The sequence below is a fragment of the Equus przewalskii genome, chromosome 5 (genome assembly GCF_037783145.1).
Source record: "Equus przewalskii isolate Varuska chromosome 5, EquPr2, whole genome shotgun sequence".
Lineage (NCBI taxonomy): Eukaryota > Metazoa > Chordata > Mammalia > Perissodactyla > Equidae > Equus > Equus przewalskii.
The window spans coordinates 30,421,452-30,443,080 of record NC_091835.1 but is presented as its reverse complement, the minus strand read 5'-3'; the positions used below and the strand labels follow the sequence as shown (position 1 = coordinate 30,443,080).

The 21,629-nt window shown below is 38.0% G+C and overlaps 1 protein-coding gene across 22 annotated transcripts in view; it reads left to right on the top strand.

Annotated features, from left to right (window-relative positions):
* Nucleotides 1-21,629, top strand: part of ERC1 (ELKS/RAB6-interacting/CAST family member 1) — a 516,642-nt gene that overhangs the window by 368,607 nt on the left and 126,406 nt on the right. For all 22 annotated transcript variants that reach the window (XR_011540237.1, XR_011540234.1, XR_011540233.1 and 19 more), the window contains one exon: nt 14,546-14,690. Coding sequence is in view for 15 of the 22 variants with exons in the window: in XM_070620439.1 (XP_070476540.1) it covers nt 14,546-14,690 (145 nt within the window). In the remaining 7 variants the exon portion in view is untranslated. The remainder of the gene's footprint in view (nt 1-14,545; nt 14,691-21,629) is intronic.

Below are 21,629 nucleotides of genomic sequence, written 5' to 3'. Positions count from 1 at the left end.
TAAAATTTTATTTATAGACACTGAAACTTGAGTTTCGAATCATTTTCACAAGATATTATTATATATTATGTCACAAAAATATTATTCTTTTCTTTATTTTTTCAATCATTTGAAAATGCAAAAGCTGTTCTTTGCTCAGGGGCTATACATAAACTGGTGGTGGGCCAGATTTGGCCTGTGGGCAGTAGTTGGGCAACCCCTGCTTTAAAATGTAGTCTCCTATTAAAAATGTGTAACCTACACCATGAAAGCTCTTATAGGTTCTACACCAGTGTGCTGTTAGACCTAATGTTCCTTCTGTTTATTTGACCATGGAAATCTTTTTTCATAGGACATTTGTTAATATCTCCTACCATACGTCTGAGGAATACACTTTTGAGAAATGCTGACCTAGAGAGTAACCACATGTGCTAGAGGTGAAAATTTTGTCTGTGGAACAGACTGGAAATGATACGAGAAAGTATCCTCCCCTTATTCATCTTGCTCTGATCAGCTGAGCTACCTATTTGCAGAGAGAACGGCACTTTGGAAGATGGAATTACCCCTGTAAGGAAGGCACCAGTTAGGCACTACAGCTGAGTCAAAGATTGGCTGAACTGAAGGTGGACATGATAAAGTTCATGCCATCAATTAGCCTTTAGGAATGGGAAAAATGTGTATGTTGCTATAACATAAGACAAAATAGAAGTGCTTTAAGAGGGATAAAATATGCAGTCAAGAAGGATAACATCCAGAGGACATGTTACAAAATACAAGCAGTAATAGTTATCATTTTCTATAGTTTTCAAATCTTTACTACTCTTGGTAAAATACTAAGCAAAGTTTAAAAAAAATTTCCAGTTTACATACAGTAAAATTCTAAGACTTATTTTGAAATAATTTTTTCTGCTGTCAATTTCCCATATCTTTGAGAAGTAAATGTGTGATTCAGTAGGTAGTGATTGTTATTGCTTTGCTATTTGGGGGCATATTTTCTCTCTTAAAAATAATACCATTGCTATGTAGAAAAATTTCACATTTTTTAAAAAACACTTTTATCAGAAGATTCTGCATTTCCCATCCTTTTATGCCTACTGTAACATGTGCCCCTTATGTATATATAAAAAAGAAGAAGAAGTGTAGTAACCATGTTTTCTAAATTATGTCTGGCATTTGACAAGCAGTAGAACCTAAGGGAGGATGCAGAGAAGACAGGATCATCCCAACTGACAATAATAATTCGTCTACCAAATGCAAGCATGGTCATTTGCCCATTCCAACAGAACTTCCCCACCAGATGTTTCATTCCAAACCTGTGTAGGGGAGGAGTTGTTGTTATAATTTTTGCCAAAAAATTGATAGCAGATAAATGATGAAATTGTTGAATCATTAATACAGGAAGGTAATGAATTACAGAGTTTGTTTTCATCTATTTTGGACAGCAAGTGCTTCTGGTGACCTTCAAGATCTCATCAGCATTTAGTCCTCTCTCAGCACACCCTGATAGTCACTCATATATATCCCTGCAACTTTCATATGCTTCATGGACAGCTTGAAGAGTATCTTAGATATTTACTCATAGGAACAGTTCTACTTTTTTTTGGCAGTGTACCACAAATCCAAACATTAGCTGTTCTGTATAATGTTGGCTCTGTTGTGAAATCAAGACACACTTAGCTCTTGATCATCCTAGAAGGTGGAGAAATGAATGCCGTGATACCGCTGGCATTCTTCTAGCAAATGTCATAGCAAACAGACTTGGAATGCAGTGCAAGCTAAAGAAAAGGCAAGCAAGCCCCCACGGTAGCACAGTGTGGACAGCTGGTATGGGCATGTTATCCATCTATGACTGGAAAAAGTTAAGTAAACAGTGGGACAGTGACAAAGTACAGGGATTAATTGCTTAAAGCATTCAATAATTCTTAAAACAGACATCTAAATAAATGGAAGTATTCTGGAGTTTGAGTTCTGAGAAACAGTATAAGAAGACTTTTTATTTTCCTTTAGTGACAGAGACTTCCTAAGACAAGAAGACACAACAAATGGCATGGCCTAAAAGTGTTAGTATAACAATAACAGGTGTACCTCATGGGACTGCACGTTTCTAAGGGAGGTTTGTATCCTGAAATTTTCTGTTCATATTATACTATCACACATGAGGCAGAAAAGACATACTATTGTGAAATAGAAAAGTCAAAATGAAAGAAAAGGCTAGGATAAATCTTTTTGTACGCCTCATCCCAGATGTCACTGTGAACCCACCACTTAGCTTTAGCTCTTGAGGCTCATGCTAAGCTCTTTTTCCCCCTCAGCTCTCCAACACAAATCAGTGGATTTAAGACATAATTCACAAGGGATTTTGACAGGATTTGAGTAAATCCCCCCTACACAAACTCCCTTGCCTTGCCAGCTATTTTTAAAGGCAGAGATTTAGAAAGCAGAAGATCCTCAGTTCATCTATCTGTCTTGTGATGGCCCTTGCCATGAAGATAGGAGGAAATTTGCCTATGAATGCATTATGAGATGCTTACCTAAACTTTTTTTCAAACACTGTGTTGGATAGAACCACACCACAGAAATCATCTCTGCGTGGTGTTTCTAAGTCCAGTAACAGTCAATATTTTGAATATCAACAGTATCATCAGAATTTGAGTTTAAAATAATCAATCATTTTCACTATGGAATTGGAAGATTTTATATATACTGATTGAATTAGGAAAAGTAAATGCAAATGCTAAAAGCCCAGTCTTGACAAGGATATGGGGAATCAGGGATAACTAATACCTTACTGTTGTTCTTTTAAATTAGTTCATCTTTCTGGAAATTAGTGGGTCTCAAAATTACCTGGAAAGCTTCTTAAAAGTATAGATGCCCCTCCCCTGAAATTCAGATTCAGTAGGTCAGGAGTAGAGCATAGACTTCCATTTTTAATAATTTCTTTATGTTTGAGAACCACTGTTTGTAAAGCAGCTCTGATAGATGTTTTTAAGTTCTGCGGCTTTCCACAACTATTGACCTAATCATTCTCGAGCTCTTCCACAAGGAAATCTACTTCCCTTTCATAGATATTTCCCTCAGTAGGTGCTTTGGATTGATGTCCATGTGCTAAGAATCTCCTTATCCATTTTTGCTTTGTATACTATAGTTTAGCATAACATAAATCTTCTTATATCGTTAAAAATGGGGTTTATTTCTGTTTTTTGTTGTCCTTTTGTTTTGGAGTGATTTTCTAGAGAAGCTAGAAAATACCTCCAAAAAAGCAAAACTGTGGAATATTGGACCATATAATGCATCACATATAAAACTATAACTATCCATAAAAAAGCTGAAGGTGTAGTTTTTGAAAGGCATTTAGTTATTGTAGCACAATAAGGGATGAGACTAATGGTTGACTCTTTTAATGAAACATAGGGGGAAAGAGTACAAAGAATGTCCAGAGTTTATTGGGACCTTGTTTAAATGAGTCAGGGAAGCTGAGTTTTGTTTAAAATATTCATGGAAGAGTTGCTGGATTCCAGTGCTTCTTAAAAGAAAGCCGTTCTATTTTTTCTGAGGTTCTTTTCTTTATTTTAGACCTTTTATCTCTAAATTGCTTTACTCTGTTGCTAGTTCTTCTTCAGATGTCATTGTCTTACAGCCCTAAAGAAGAGTGGGTAGGCTTTTGTACAACCAAATATTTATTTCAAATTTAACCAAATACTAGAATTGCTGTAAATATCACCTCCATTTTCTTGAGCAGAATTTCAGTATCACCATAAATGACGTTTAACATTGTGACAAAAAAACAAATAATTCACAGAGATTCTAAGTTGTATCCAGTCTAGCAGCACTGAAGCCATCGTTGTATATTATCCTTTTGAACTAGACTGAATAAGGAAGAGCCTCAGGACCCCAAAGAGGCTGTCATCGCTCCCTAAGTCCTGTCAGTGCCTCCGCCTCAGACGTTTCCTCGTCTGCTCGGTCCGTCTGCTCATGGCTCTGCCCACCATCACCTTCCTAGTGCAGCAATGACTGAATAAGAGACATGGATTTTTAGCGATCTATTTTTCTTTTTTGGAGAATGGTGGTAAAGAAAAAGTTTGAAAAGAAGACGGGAAAAATATTTATAGTGTATTTTTTATCTTCAAGGTCACTTAAATTTGGAAGCATAAATTTACACTCTGCCTAAAAACATTATACTAAATGAAATAAGTCAGATACTAAAGGGCAAATACTATATGGTTCCATTTATGAGGTACCTAGAGTAGTTAAATTCATAGAGACAATAAATAGAATGGTGGTTGCCAGGAGCAGGAGACAAGGAAGGACTGGGGAGTTAAGGTTTAATGGTTACAGAGTTTTAGTTGGAGAAGATGAGAAAGTTCTGGAGAAGGATCATGATGATGATTGCACAACATTGTGAATATACTTAATGTCACAAAACTATACACTTAAAAATGGTTAAAATGGTAAATTTTATGTATATTTTACCACAATAAAAAAATACATTGTGCTTATTGTTGTAATGTTTGTGGTGTGACATTGTCATTCAGAAATTTTTTTTTTTACTTTTTATTAAGATTATGATAGTTTACAACCTTGTGAAATTTCAGTTGTACATTATTGTCAGTCATGTTGTAGGTGCACCCCTTCACCCTTTGTGCCCACCCCCCAACCCCCGTTTCCCCTGGTAGCCACCAATCAGTTCTCTTTGTCCACATGTTTAACTTCCACCTATGAGTGGAGTCATACAGAGATCGTCTTTCTCTATCTGGCTTATTTCACTTAACATAATACCCTCAAGGTCCGTCCATGTTGTTGTGAATGGGACTATTTTATCATTTTTTATGGCTGAGTAGTATTCCATTGCATATATATACCATATCTTCTTTATCCAATCATCAGTTGATGGGCACTTAGGTTGCTTCGACGTCTTGGCTATTGTGAATAATGCTGCAATGAACACAGGGGTGCATGGGACTTTTGGAATTGCTGATTTCAAGTTCTTTGGATAGATACCCAGTAGTGGGATGGCCGGGTCATATGGTATTTCTATTTTTAATTTTTTGAGAAATCTCCATACTGTTTTCCATAGTGGCTGTGCCAGTTTGCATTCCCACCAGCAGTGTATGAAGGTTCCTTTTTCTCCACAACCTCTCCAACATTTGTCGCTTTTTGTTTTGATTATTTTTGCCATTTTAACAGGTGTAAGCTGATGTCTTAGGGTAGTTTTGATTTGGATTTCCCTGATGATCAGTGATGATGAGCATCTTTTCATGTCTCTCTTGGCCATCCATGTATCTTCTTTGGAGAAATGTCTGTTCATGTCCCCTGCCCATTTTTTGATCGGCTTGTTTGATTTTTTGTTGTTGAGCTGTGTGAGTTCTTTATTATATTATGGAGATTAACCCTTTCTCGGATATATAACTTGTAAATATTTTTTCCCAATTAGTGGGTTGTTTTTTTGTTTCAATCCTGTTTTCCCTTTCCTTGAAGAAGCTCAGAAAATACTTTTTATTTTAAAAAGCACTTTTTGAGTTATAATACACATACAGTAAATGCATACATTTTAAGTGGACAGTGTGGTGAGTTTTGACAGATGTATATACTGTGTAACTGCCACCACAGTCAAGCTGTAATACATTTCCAAAAAGTTCTCTTGTGTTCCTTTCCAGTCCTTCTGCAGCCCCCACCCCCAGTCCCTGACAGCCACTGATCTGCTTTCTATCTCTTTGTGGATTAGATTACAATTATTTTTATATTTTCTGAACAAATGGAAAAAATACAAGCTTTTGTTTTTTCTAACAAATGGAGATACAAACATCAAGTTTTGCCAGTCTGAGAAGCAGGGAGAAGCTTCATAACAGAAGTATCAATATCACAGTAAAACTGTTTTCTAAACTTGTCCTAATATAAAGTGTGTTGGAATGCTCGTTTTTCAGAAAAAGTGAGGAGAAAAACTGAGCACAGCTTTTCCATACAAAATTTTGTTCAGTCAACCTCATTTACAGAGCTATAACTACCAGCAGTTTCTGCCTTTATTGTGTGGTTTTTGATTCTTTTCAAGGACTTCTGAAAAATAAAAGTCAGGCTATATTAGGATAACTTCTCTACCCATCCTCATGTCAGTGTATTTCTTAATATAGATCAGTTTCTTTCGCTTATTTCAGGAGATAGAGAGACATAAGACAAGCAGTAAACAAGAGGATTCCAAATTGTGCTATGCAAAGGGCTTGCCACTATGCTGCAACGTTACCCAGGGCAGGACCCCAGCATGCACTGTGGGCTCAAATGCCCTAAGATAGTCTATTTTTGGTGACATTCGAAAGTTACTTTCCAGCATCAAAACATAAATATGATACTTACTTTATATTTCATATTCATTGAATAGTATAGCAATTTATCATAGTCCTCCCTGTGACTGTTGAATCCAGGCGTTAAACAGCAGCATTTTATTCTTCGTTCTTTAAAAATAATTTTTGTAATATAAGAATTCTACTTATAATACATCTCTAGCAGTAGCATCCTGAACTTTCTGCTTCCAGAATTATCTAATCTCTCCTCTTTGCCTCCAAGTTAGTCTTTCTAAAACCTTGGTGAATTTTTCTGGAACTTCTGATGCTCCTATATTATATTCAAAATCAAATCATTCCTTATTCAGCATTTTGAGTCCCTGTCTGCCAGGTTCTGGTTAGAACCCTCAAGGAGTCCGCAATCTATGTTTATTCCTTACCGCCATTCCAGACCACCTGTACTCTGATTCAAAGCTGCTTTTTCAGGTTCTCTCTGTTTCCTTTCCCTATAGAAACCCCCAATCCAGTTCTGCAGTGTATCCTCACATATGACTTGTGCTTTTTAACACTTGCCACTTTCTCTGTCTGTCTTATTATCTGTCAAAGTAAGGCCCATCGCAGTGCCTGTGTCCTCAGCTGAAGACAATTTCCTTGACTACTGGGTTACTTTAGCATTTACTGCCCATATGGTTTATTGGCACCTATCATTTACTATCTCATCTCATTAGCTACATTGAAATCACAGTTAAAAAGGACAGACTTTCCACTCAAAACAAAATCGTTTATACAGTATCTCTGATAATCTCTTTAAACATCTAGTCATAGGAAGCTCTATCATTTTTTAGGCTTCCCAATTCTACTTATTAATAGGAGTTAATATGTCCATTTTATAAACTGAAATCTGTATCTTTATGACTTTCCTCCCTTTAGTGTCATTTGTACCACCTAGAGAAACACAGATTCAATATCTTATTTCTGCTTTTCCTGTTGGGGCTATTCTTTTCTTTTTTTTTTTTTCCCACAGGGAAGGATTCACCCTGAGTTAACATTTGTTGCCAACCTTCCTCTTTTTTTTTCCCTTCCAAAGCCCCAGTGCATGGTTGTATATCCTAGTTGTAAGTCTAGGTAAGAACTAGAAGTAGTTCTATGTGAGCCACCACCATAGCATGGCAACTGAGAGAGGGGTGGTGTGGTTCTGTGACCAGGAAACAAACCTGGGCTGCCGAAGTGGTGCGAGCACTGAACTTTAACCACTAGGCCATCAGGGCTGGCTCCTGTTCCTGTTATTCTGATCTCTTATGCCATATGGGTAAATCCTTTTGGATTAACCTGCCCTTTTATAACCCTTTCCTCTCACCTTCCTTGGATACCCTCTACTTTTACATTGCCTCTTAAATTATGGCATCCAGAATTGAACCTACTATTCCAGTTGTCATCTGTCTAGTTAGAGAAATGTCTAATGAAATTTCTTAAATGAAATGTAAATTGGCCAAAGCTAGTGCTCTCTTTCTAGTTTTGGTTTCTTTCATATTTTCAAAGTTTGATATTCTCAACTTGAACTCTCTGCAAACTTGGGCTCCATGCTACTGGACTGAAAAAAAAAAATCCTTAAAAATATAGTGAAACACAGCTTCAAAATAAGTGAAAACATTGGAACAGTTGGGAAACCAGCACAACAAATAGAAATGGAGTCAGACTTGGAGAAGCTACCGGTTCAAGATACATTTATGAAGACCCTGCTCTATGCCAGGAGCTGTTCTTGGCACTTGGGTTACATTAGTGAACAAAACATACAAAGATCCTGCCTTCATGGATCTGCAGTCCAGCTATTTCTAAGCAAAGGCTTTAGACAAAAAAGGAAGACTGACAAATAACATCAGAGTATACAGAGTATGGAGAACAACTGCTTCCCAAATAAAAGAGAAAAAATGAGAAGCCATTTAGGCACATGCAATGCAGAAAATTAGCAATATTTGCAAAGCTTCCAGTGTTCAAAGCCATGAACCAAGACACTAGAAGGAAAGTAACATATTTTTAAAATTAAAGATAGGAGCATTATTCACAATAGCCGAAAGGTAGAACAAGCCAAATGTCCATCGACTAATGAATGCACAAACAAAGTGTGGTGTATACATACGGTAGAATATTATTCAGCTTTGAAAAAGAAGGAAATTCTGACACATGCCACTACAAGGCTGAACCTTGAGAACATTACGTTAAGTGACATAAGCCAGTCACAAAAATATTGTATAATAGCGTTTATGTGAGGTACCTAGAATAGTCAAATTCATAGAGATGAAAAGTAAATAGTGATTTATCAGCAGGGGGAGGGGAGAATGGGGAATTGTTTAATAAGTTCAGTTTGAGTTTTACAAGATCAAAAGAGTTCTGGAGGTTGGTTGCACAGCACGCTATTGAACTGTACACTTAAAAATGGTTAAGATGGTGAATTTTATGTGTATGATACCACAATTAAAAATTTAAAACATTTGCTAATAAAGACCAATAAAGTCATAGAAATAGTAAAAGAAACTTTTGAAGACATAAGCCATAAACATAGTATGGTTGGGGAAGCAGACCTGGTACATGTAGAAAAATTAATTGAAGGACATTTACAGAGCAAATGCCTGTTAATATAATCTGAACCGTGGAAGTGCTGAAAGGAAGTACTGAATAGAGAGAAATTAGCAGTGAGGCGAGGAGCCAGATTTTGAAGGAGAGAAAGGTACAGGTATTTCAGGTAGAGCATAGCATAAACCTAAACGAAAACAAGTAGTAACCTGGTGACACAGGGTCCTTGGAGGACAGTGAGAAAGAAATAGTTTGAAAATTGTAACTGGTCAAATATTCGGCCAAAGCGTTTGATGTGGTAAGAAACCTGATGAAAATGACATTAGAGGAATAGGATAGAGTAGAATGATGGAGAAATCAGAGAAGGGGTTTTAAGAATAATACAGGCCCATGATAAAAGGATGGTGGTGACTCTGATAGTGAACACGCAGGTACAAAGCAGTGGGTTCATTAAAACCTATGAGAAAGGATGAACCAACAAAACCTGAATCTTGGTTATGGAGAGCAAAGAAGAAATCGAATTATTTAAATGTTATCAGCCTATGGACCAAGGAATATGGTGATTTAATTAACACTGAAAGGGAAATTTGTTATAGTGGATGGAAAACTTTATGTAGTGTTGACATTTTACGTTAAAGATATTTCTGGGTACCTAAATAAAGGCAACCTCAAGAGGAGATAACATGTTCAGAGACCAAAGGTCGAAAGATCAGGCATTTCAGTCAGGCTTGCCCACACAGGCTCACCTTCAGGCTGGTTTTCATTGAGCTTAATTAAGGTTGTGTATCTGCCATGCTCTCTGAGACCTCTGTAAGAGAAGTTGGAGAAAATAATAACTGAAAGGATTTCTTCGAGAAATGAGACAAAGAGTGGAAGAGATGTCCTAGTAGTTTACTACTTACTCTGGGTAGTTGATTGATTAAATAACAAGTAAAAGCGGCATCAGAATCAAGGAGGCATTTATAAGAGAATCTCTCTTCCAAATTTTCTTAAAATTGGAGTCATTTAACTGTGCCTACATGTCCATGACAATAATACATCAAAAGCTACTGATCTCATGCTTTCATCTGATCTCTTTCCTGATGTTTTCAGGATTATAGAATTTATGAAACATGATTATTTAATCATTCAATTTGAAATACCCAGTTGGAGGAAGAGGGAAAAATAAACCTTGGTAACACCCTTCATTCATATTCCTTTTCTGTCCTGCATTTCTTTCTCGTTTTTTTTGGTGAGGAAGGTTGGCACTGAGCTAACGTCTGTTACCAATCTTCCTCTTTGTTTTGCTTGAGGAAGAGTGTCCCTGAGCTAACATCTTGGACAGTCTTCCACTATTTTGTATATCAGACACCACCACAGCATGGCTTGATGAGCAGTGTGTAGGTCTGCGCCCAGGATCCGAACCTGCAAACCCCAGGCCACCAAACAGAGTGCACAAACTTAACACTACGCCAGTGGGCCGGCTCCTATCCTGTATTTCTGTTAAACACACACGTAATTTAAGACTCACTCTTAATTTGTTCACCACCATCATCCCAACACTACTTATATATCTCTTGTTTACTCGTGATAGAAGGCTGATGTTGCGCATTCTCAAGGACTCACGAATTATCAGAGGATTTTAAGTTCATTTGCCTTGGATATTTGCTTCTTGTTTCTGAAATTTGCTCAGAAGAGGGAAGGGGACAGGGGAAGGTGGTCTTACTACTTCTTTAGCTTCAATTCCACGGCAGAGTACTTTTAGAGACATCTTGATTCTATTAGAATTTGCAGGTCAAAGGGCAGCTTCTACTGTCCTGTAGTTGAAAGCACCAGGGATGGAGTCACTAGACCACTTGAGTGACTTCGAGTTGGGTTTGCGCTAGTACTACTCGCTGTGCAAGTAATATGGCATGTTAGCCATGCGGTAGTGGGTTGCTAATCACTTTAAAAGGTTCTGTGTCCACATTTTCAATTCTTTTTTTTTTTTACTGAGGAAAAGACACTAACAGAACAAGGAGAGTAATTTGGCAGGAAGAGCATTGCAGGTCTTATTTTGCTCTGGGCTCGTGGCGTACATATATTACCTTTCCCATTTTATGTGCTTGTCTTACTCCCTAGGGGCTCATGGGAAATGAAGTCAGTGTGTGCTCTACTAGCAAGTCCTTTTCTGTGGATAGCCTTTAGTTAGTGAAGCTCTTAAAGTCAGTTACGAATCCCATCAAGCTTCATTCTTCTTTAAAATAGCCATGTTAGAATTAGAATAGGTGACTTCCAGATCTCAAGCAATTGACTCTGATTGAAAAGGAACTATTTCTGGTATTTTTATTTTCTTCTTTATAGTTTTCTGTATCTTCCAGCTTTTCTTCAATGAATGCATGTTACTTTTATCAAAAAATATGTTTTCAAAGAAGCAATTATATTAAGAGTAGGTGGCTACTGAAATAAGATTCTTTTTGTAGTTTGCTTTTTTTCCGTTCTGAATTCCATTCCCTCCGAAAAGCAGGTTACTTTTAACAAAATTTTGTAGTTTAGACACTTTTGAGTGCTCTCTGTAAAATTTAACCACATAAGTTCAACTACACTGTATGGTCTTTTCTATTAGATATATTAAGGGAACAGCAGGATTTTTTTTTTATTCTCAAAAAGTTAGATGATTGTTACTATTGGTCAACTTTAATATTCCTCCAGATTTTTATAAAGAGGTTGTTCTTCACTATAGTGTCCATTTCAAATCTGTAGACAAGATATTATTACCATCTCTGTCTCTTTCCAAAAACAAAAGAAAAACCTAAAAGCTAGTATACCCATAAAAGATGCTGACATTATCCAGAGTTTATATGATTACACGTACAGTGTATAATCAAAGCATTTTATTCTCTTAACTATGAATTGCCCTTTTTAGGCACATACACATGTTGACGAAAATAATCCCTAACCAATCTATAAATGAAAATTTGGGTGAGTTTATTCTGAGCTGAAGTCTGAGGACCATGGCCCGGGGCCTTTCTTCCCAAAGGAAGAAAGGGCACCAAAGAAGTGAGGTATACAGAGTGGTTATATACCCCCATACAGGACGTTTCACATATGATTGAAATGTCCCTCCCACAATAGTCACAAGATTGCCCTGTCGACAGTGCTTGATGGACACAGCAGGTAGTGGGTCTGCTGTCTCAGAGGGTGTAGCAGGAGGCAAGCCTATTGTCTCGAGCTGGGTGGTCACAGGTGAGCGCAGCAATCAGTTCCTAGCCTAAGGAAAGATGCTTAATCCTTAAGGGAATGCCAACGTTGGGAGGGGGAGGGAAGTTGCACCTTTATCTCAAGGGTCTTTGTTCTTGCCATAGGGAATATCTAAAGCAGATATACAATGCGTGCTCAACAGCCACGGTCAGGCCCTTTTGGAAAGACAAGGTCAGGCCGAATTAGATTTACACCAAATGGCTTCCTCATATTCTCCAATATATCCTATTGCTTGCCATTTTTATTTGTCACACGTGTAGAAATCAATATCAAGAGTATACTTTTAAAATGGAAAGGACAATGGTATGTTAATCTGTTAGGAAATTTTTAGAAGGTAAGAGCCATGGGTATGGGAGAAAAAGTTTGATTCTGTGTAGTTCATAGTATATTATCAATGCTCAATAAAAAATAAATAGCATCGATGACGTAATAAAATTTCTATTTGAATTGTATATAAAAAGAAAAAACTTCAGATTATGTATCTTATTGAAAAGGCATTATTGCATTGGCTCAGACTCCAGTGCCACATTCTTTATTTTAAAATTTAGAATCTGAATTGTCACCTGTTATATCCTATTGCAGTTTGGGAATGTGACATTTTACCCCAGAGATTAACTGTACCACACTAGCTGGCTAAGCATATCATTTATAAAAGATTTTGGAATTCAGGCAAAATGCTTCAACAATATAAAATAATTTTTACTATTTCATATTATGATGCTTTCCTTAAGCACACAGTGGAACTCAGATTCCATCACCTTTGTATCTTGCATTCAGCAAAGATGCTCATGATTGGATCTAATTGGATAGAGTAATTTATCTTTCATTCATCTTCTATTAGTTTACTGCTGCTAAATATATAATTCTGACATTGGTGCACAGAAATGCAGCAACCTTATTGAGAAAGCACTTTTCTCATTCCAGCTTTGTCAGCCTTTGAGCTTCCCAAAAGGGAACAGATGACAGCAATCAACAGGAAACTGCATAGTGAGACCATCTTGAACTCCTTCACCTTTAAGCTCATTTCACCACTTAACATATTTTTTTCAAGTGGTCAGTGGATATATTTAGACTGTTGTTATCCCTTTGGTGTTGACTAGAGCTTCATGGGATAAGCCATCTGCCATTTCTTTGAATTGTATAGAGTGTGGGGACAGTGGGAAGTTGTACTGGAGTCAGTGAGAATCTTCTTCCCTTCCAACAGCAAAGACTAGTTAAACAAGTCTTCATTTCCATGATGTAAACTCATCTACAACCTCTATTTGTTAGTACTTCTTGTTCAAGTTTCCCAGACCTACCCATCCAGATTATAGAATATCCTTGTCAGAAAATTCAAAAGATAGTCTCCGTGTGACTGCTATTGAGGTATAATTATTTTAACAAAAGACAGAAGCAAGGTTAGACTCAGGCACTGCATTCTCAGGTTCAGCATTTCCTCAGGTCAAAAGCTCAGGCCACTGATATGGTTCTTGTAAATCAAATCTGTCTTCTTACGGATGACTTCCATAGAAGATGAACTATTGAGGGATGCATTTTGGACTGTGAGACTGTTCACCAACTTCATTCTGATTATTTTGTAAATTTCTCATGTTTACCCCTTACTAAATTTCACCTTCTTTTCCTTCTGGATATCAACCAAAAAGTAGTTAGCTAAACCACAAGGAATCTGTAAAGTTTGCTGTTGTTTCAGACTGTACAATTCATTGCCAAATAAAGCCATAACTGGGAACTTATTTGCATTGATGAGATAAAAAGAGTTATGGATATCCAGAATGTCCCAGGAACAGATGGCTGGCTGATTTTTCTAAAGCTTATTTACTAACATTTACAATTTGTTACACACCCTATGCATAAAAATGTGGTCAGTTTCAGTAATGCCTCTGTTTGTCTGGAAGCTACAAAATACTTATCAAAAGAATTAGTTAAATGGGAAAAGTGTATAGGAGGCAGGATTATTCTTACTTAAAAATAAGTCATTAACGGGCCGGCCAGTGGTGTAGCAGTTAAGTTCGCACCCTCTGCTTGGTCGACGGGGGGTCGCAGGCCAGGATCCCAGGCACAGACCTACGCACCACTTGTCAAGCCATGCTGTGGCAGGGATCCCACATATAAACTAGAGGAAGATGGGCACAGATGTTAGCTCAGGGCCAGTCTTCCTCAGCAAAGCAAGGAGGATTGCCTGCGGATGTTAGCTCAGGGCTAATCTTCCTCAAAAAAAAAAAAAAGTCATTAACTTTGTTTACTTTTCAAGTTTAACTGCAGCTATATCTAGGAACTCTTTATAAGATGTCAGTATAACAACATAGTAAAGACATTTAGAGTCAGAAAAACCTGAATGGGATTCCTGGTTGCATCATTTACTTCAAGTTTGAATTTGGGCAAGCTATATAAACTCTCAAAAGCCTTAGTTTCTTCCCCCATAAAATGGGGGTAACAATAATAGTAACTTCAAAGGATTGTAGTGAGGATTAAATGAAAGTCTTGGCATTTTCTTTGTTTTGCAGGCAAGAAGCTCTTCTCGCTGCCATTAGTGAAAAAGATGCCAATATAGCTCTTTTGGAGCTTTCATCCTCTAAGAAAAAGACCCAAGAGGAAGTGGCTGCGCTAAAGCGGGAGAAGGATCGGCTGGTGCAGCAGCTCAAACAGCAGGTATGCTGCAGCGAGCGGTGCTGGCACCAGCTCTCCACTGTCCTCTACTCGGCCTCTGCCAGCTGATGTTTCAGGGGCTCATCTGATCTTTGTATCTAGTTAATTTCATAAGCAGAGACTTTGATCTTCTTCACAAATCTCTGGCTATGTCTAGGAAATGCACACTATCCTTGGTAAGAAGACTGGTTTAGATGATGTCAAAAATCTCCTGTGAGAATGTTTTTTCACTTTGTGCAATGGCTAGTTGAAATGAGTGAAATGCTGCCCATTTGAAATGAAAAAGGCTTATTTTTTACAGCCGGTCAGATTCCTGCTACAGAAGGCACTAGGTATCTTTTTCTTTAAACAATTTCTAGTTATTCAGGGCTAGGTAAGCTCTGAAGGTAAGAGCAAAGTTTTGCTGTTTTCCAACCTAAACCCTACCCAAATTTAATGCTTAATATTTATGTAAGGCCTTTCATCTTTGAAAATAAAAGCTAAAACTTTCCCTTTTGATGATGGTAGCACAACAATGTAAATGTACTTAATGGACAGAACTATACACTTAAAAATGGTTAAAATGATAAATTTTATGTTACGTATGTTTTACCACAGTTTAAAAACTGGGGGCAGGAGGTGGGGGAATTCCTGTTGAAAATAAGCAGAAAGCTGAATTTTAAAACCTGAGTCCACTTCTTTATCTTGAATGCTCTTCACTGGCCATTCCTGTACTGTTTGCACTGTCGACAGTGCTGTCTTCCAGGATCATCTCGTGCATTCTCGGTCACGTTTTCTGTACATTTCGGCTGCCCAGATTTGCTCTTCTGCCTGAAGTAATCAGACTTGGCAAGTTTTTCAAGTGAAGGAATTTCTTCTTTTCTACTTTGGGGGTTCAGTCATCAAATGATAGTATTTTTGGCATAATATTTAATGTTCAAATTAACAAGAATCAGTATTTACACAATAAAGATATTTTCTCTGTTTGTAGACCAATATTAAAACTGCTTGGAAAATAGACTTTATGTTTATTTATGTGGCTGACTTTGCTAAGAAAATACCAAAAGATGTCCCTTTTCTATAGGATAGATAACTAACCAGCAAAAAACAACCTGTTGTGTATTTACAAGTGAAAGAAAACTTTTCTAGTATCCTAAAATAGTTTGTCAGAGGAAGAGGACACTGTCCAATATTTGAATGCCTGTTAAGTAAAACAGGAAGAGTGTGCTTATTATTAAAGACACCTGTCCAGTAGTTCAAAACTGAAATTTGGCTTGTCAAAGCTGATAATATGAGTGGTGATTGCCCTGGCCTGGTAGTGGGGCAAATGGGGAGATGTTGATCAAAGGCTACAAAGTTTCAGTTACGTGAGATGAATAAGTTCTGGAGATCTAATGTACAGCATGGTTACTGGAGTTAGTAATACTGTATTGTATATTTGAAATTTGCTGAAGTCGCTCTTAAGTGTTCTCACCACACACACACAAAAATGGTAACTATGTGAGGTAATGAAAATGTCACTTAGCTTCATTGTGATAATCATTTCACAACGTATGCGTATATTAAAACTTCACGTCATATGCCTTAAATGTATACAATTTATACTTGTCGATCATACCTCAATACAGCGGGGCCAGGGGAAGCCGATAATATGAAATAGGAGGGTACTGCTGAGGAAAGGCATTCTTTCACTAGTTTGTGAGTATAGATATTTAGCAATATCAGTTCTCTTAAGTAGTTAGCCCTGAATATATGGACGTATGATTTAAGTAGTTATGGTCCCCTCCACTTTAAGACACCAAATAGAATAAAATGTCAGGCAGCCTAGAGTACTGTATCTCATTCACAGTGGCTTTTGATTACTTGCCTCTCAAGATATGTTTTTATTAAGTGAAAGTTAAGGATATTAAGTAATCCATGAACTTGTAACCTTAGAAAGGAGTGGCTAAAGAATTCTTAATATCTTTACATCTAACTATATGCCCTCAGTGTTCTGTAGTGAGGCGATCTTTGTATGGAGAAAGATAAGGTAGTTCTTGGGTGTCCTTCCTAACAGTGTTTTTCTGTCTCCCTTCCGTGTGAAGTTTCATATTCCTGCCCTCTCAAAATGTGTCTGGGATGCTATGAGCAAAAATGAACAGGTCATGCCGAAGACATCCTGATTCTTTAATTTCTCTAAATGTGTGTACTAATTTTTAGACAAAGGAGAGGCCTTTTGGAAAGAGGATATGGCGTCAATGTTGTTTTAATTTAAAGCTTCTAGTTTTTGAATTGCTGGAATGTGCCTCAATCTAAAGGCCATTTCTTAACAAGGAGACAGTCCGCGTTGACCAGGCTTTCCAGTAAGTGGAACCTCCACTGCCTGATGGGTTCTTGGCATTCATGTGAGATTCCTATTGTCAGAAAGAGGGAAGCAAGACAGATTTAGGGGTCACCCTCTTCTAATATGGTCCCAATTTGCTTACCCCTCCAGGGTAACTTGTCTTCCTGATTCCTTCATGGCAAAGCAGCACTTGGAGAGACCACATCAGAGGAAGGGTCAGGGCCAATGAAAACAATAAAAACTAAGGTTGTTTCACAGAGTCCAGATGTGCTGGGATGGGTGCAACCACTGCATTCAGATTGTAAGTCGTGAAGAAGCCCCCACTGTGATTGTCAGGCACTCCCATTGGGTTTAACGTAAACTCAGAACCCTAGAAAGCATTAATACATCTGTTTAGCCACAGCAGCTGTCCCAGATAGCCTTTCTCTCAGAGTTATTTTCTCCTTTTCACCTCAGGAATCTTACAGCCTCCATATTGTATTTGCTGTTAGTTTGGAGCCTGGCTCTGCCCTGTGTGCTATATACAGATGTGTCCTGGGCAGGCTGGGCGTTTCAAGACAGGCTAGGTTGTTTTTTTCTGGTTTTAAAAGTCAACTATAACATTATAAGAGTAAAGGCTACAAACTTAAACTGATAGGTTTTGAATCTAGACAGTCTCATTTACCCCCACAACTTTATAATACTCTACATTAGGATTAAATGTCAGACAATATATTCTTTTATTCCAACATTTTCTAGGCATGAGGGCTATAAAGACCTCGTACTTGTCTTAAAGAAGCTTAGTCTAGTGCTTAAAGTACTAGTTGTCCTAAATATTTGGCAAAACCATTCTGCAGAGGATATTCCCTGGCCTTACCCTGCTGATAGCCTCAGCAAATCATCCTTGCGTTATGTGGTTTGTTTGCCCATTCATTTCAGATTCACTGAGGGTCTTCTGTGTGTCAAAAACTGTCCTCATGGAAAGTGAATGTCTTACTGCCCAGTGACGACCTAGTAGAGAACTAATCAGACCTCCGTTGTGACTCTGGCTATCCCTTTACCAGTTAGATTACTTCTCTGAGATTCCTGTTCCTCACCTATAAAATTTGGGTAACATCACCTACCTTACAGGATTGGTGTGAGATTAATTACTTAAATACTTAAGGACTTAGATCCCCACTTCTCTTCCCTCTCAAAGATCCCTGTTCCACACGACAACCGTGCTGTAGGTGATGCGTGTACATTGAAGGAAGGGGGTTTCAGTAACTGGGCTCTCATTCTCACTCAGCTCTAATAACTTTATTCAACTTTCAGTATTGCCGTAGTGTTCAGAATTACACCACCAGCACATTGTGTTCTGCTCTTCTGGGGAAGAAGTTCTCAGAGCAGTTAGGAGAGTAAGACAGTAGTATGTTTTGTTTTGTTTTGGTTTTGTTTCTTTGTTTTTTTGAGGAAGATTAGCCCTGAGCTAACATCTGCTGCCAATCCTCTTTTTCCTGAGGAAGACTGGCCCTGAGCTAACATCCATGCCCATCTTCCTCCACTTTATATCTGGTACTTCTGCCACAGCAGTGCGATGTCCATACCCGGGATCCGAACTGGCGAACCCCAGGGCCTCTGAAGCAGAACATGCAAACTTAACCGCTGCACCACCAGGCCAGCCCCAAGTAGTACATTTTATCCTTCCTTTTTTCTACCTGTTTTTTTTTTAATGATATGCTATAATATAGCATTTTAAAAAAGATAATTCTAATGTCTTTCTTAAATCTTACATTTTCATCATTGAAGAGCATCATTTAAATGCCCACTTGCCCAAAGTTGTCAGCACTAAGAAAATTATAACTTCCAAGCATACATTCTGTTTCACTCACTTTCTGGTTCTGTGGCTTTCTGTTTGCATACGTGCCTCTCCCTTATATCCCTGACTAGTATAACTTTTCAGAATTATGTGAAAACAGAATAACTACAAAAATGGCTACCACTTATCAGTTGACTATAATATGCTGGGCTCAGTTGCTTTATAGACATCATATCTAGTCCTCACCACAACATTGGGTAATATTATCCTCATTATATAGATGAAGCATTTGAGACCCCAAAAGATGAAATCTAAATTTCCGCAAAGACTAAGTGGTGGAACCAGAATTACTGCCAATTCTCTTCTTACTCTTCCCGTCTTATGTGGACATTCCAGCCAGTTGGTAATTCTAAAGGTCGTATTGGAATTATAATACAGACAATGCTATTTCAAGTTTTTATGACACTCATTTGTTCCCCTGAGAGATAGGAAAGGATATTTATTTATACTCCATTCCTTCCCCTCTCTTTCTGCCTATGAAGAACCCGAAACAAAAAAGAAATGATATGGTTTGTCCCTGTTTTACAGATTACCAAGAGAAGTACTATGAACTTGAAGCTACAAAATAGCAGTGAAGTATAATTTCGCTTCTTTTATGTCTTTAGAGATGGCAGTACCCTATCAGGACTCAATGTGCTATGCTTCTAACAGTATGCACCCAGGAATGCTTCACATTCTGCCTGCTTTGAGCAGTCTGCAAAAGCACTGAAAGCACCAGCCAGTACCCAGCCCCCCAGACTTTGACCACCCTGCACAGACAGAGACTTTTCAGATTCAGAGTGATCACACAGGAGGGTTCGATCCCCTGGATCCCAGACCTATGGGCGCTGAAGAGATTTTCTAACCCTACAGTTATCCGGAAGGTAGCCTTGTAAGCCAGTCTCTCTCTCCTTTATATGGGGTTAAGAGAATCATCCACTTAGGCTCTGGTGCCCCTAAACCTTCATCACCTAGGAACATGACATACATGAAATAAAAAGTGATTACAGTTCCCTTCAGAGAGCAGCCAGTCGGAATAGTCATTTCAGCATCCTATGGGTTCAAAACTATTGTTTTAAAAGTATATTTAGCTGACCACTCACTTGAGATTTAGACTGCATTAGTTTAGTTGCTCTTCAGAATGAGTTGCTTTTTAGAGAAAACAAAAACTAGAAAATCATCATGCTTTTTAAAAATAACCTGAAGGAACCACTTCTGAAAAATTAATTTTTCATAATCATAGATTACCCTGGAAACTTAGTGTTTGAAGATGATATTCACTATGAACTTTTCAACTCTTGAGTTCCATAGGCAGATGCTCTACCTTCTCTATTCAGATTTTGCCACATTAGGTCTAAGTAAGATAAATACATTGTACTGTAATGGTGAGTCAGAGAAAGACATCTGTCTTGGGAGTTTCGTTAGCGGCTTCCTGCAGCAGTCTTCCATCCCCTTTCCCTTCTCTACTTTATGAATCAATAGGCGACTAAATATTCTTATGGAGGCAGGAACTTAAGACTTAAAATTTAAGGCATATGAAGGCAGAGTGTACTTTGTTGACTATTGTATTATTGCACTTGGACCTTAAGATGACATCCTGAAATAAACTGCACAGTTAGGATATTCTACACCTCTTATTTCTAGTGGGGACTTCATGGTTTTGACAAACTATCAAAGGGAAGTGCATCACAAAGGACAGTTATTTTCAGGCCAAATATTGACTAATTTAGGGAATATATTGTGTGATGTTTTGGTCTAATTTTTTTCACTTTAAGTTTGCTATTATATATGTAGGGAGGTTTTTAAAAAATATTAGATTGAGGCTTTGTTTGTAAATTCTCACAAGCACATAAAAAGATCAAGCAAAGCTGTGTTTGGAGTGGCCACATCAGTCATCTCTTTTCTTTCTTATAAGAAGCAAGAAAGGAACCAGGACACACCTTCAGGTCCTGGCTGAAAGTCTCCTTAAGTAGATCACTCAGTTCATTAGGTGCACTTTTTACTTTTCCCCTGACAGCGGGCAATGTTGTTGGTAAACGGCGTGGTATTGCATGACAAGGATCTCAACTGCATATTCTTCACTTCTCTGTAGCACCCTACTGGTAACTTCCTCAAAGCCCATATCTCTACTAACAGTCTATTCAAGACACATTAGATTTTTCACTAACACTGTCCCCAAAATCCTTCCACCTCTTCTTCCAGCTTTCGCCCACTGCCCGATTTCAAACCACTCCCACATTTTAGGTTTTTCTTACAGCAATACCCATTCCCAGTTACCAAAATTGGCTATCTATTATTGCATAAAAATTACCTTGAATTTAGTGTCTTAAAACAACAAACATTTACTGTCTCCCATAGTTTCTGAGGATCAGGAATCTGGGAGCAGCTTAGCTGGTTGTTCTAAGGATCCTTATGAGTTTACAGTCAGGCTATTGGCCAGGTCTGCAGTTATCTGAACACGTGACGGGGCTGCAGTATTCACTTACAAGTTCACTCATGTGGCTCTTGGCTCTACACATTTAGGCTTCTCTTTAGGGTTACTTAAGGCATGGCAGCTGGCTTCCCCGTGAGCAAGTGATCCAAGAAAGAGGAAGAGAGAGCAACCAACATGGTAGCCTCAAAAGTGACATGCCATCACTTCTGCCTTGTTCTGTTGATTACGTAGACCAACCCTCTACAGCGTGGGAGGGAACAGCACAATGATGTGAATAACTGGAGACAGAGATCATTGCAGGCTGTCTTAAAGGTTGGCTACCACAACTGAATGAGTAAACAAATGTAGTATATTCATGCAATGAAATACTGCTCAGCAGTAAATAGACAT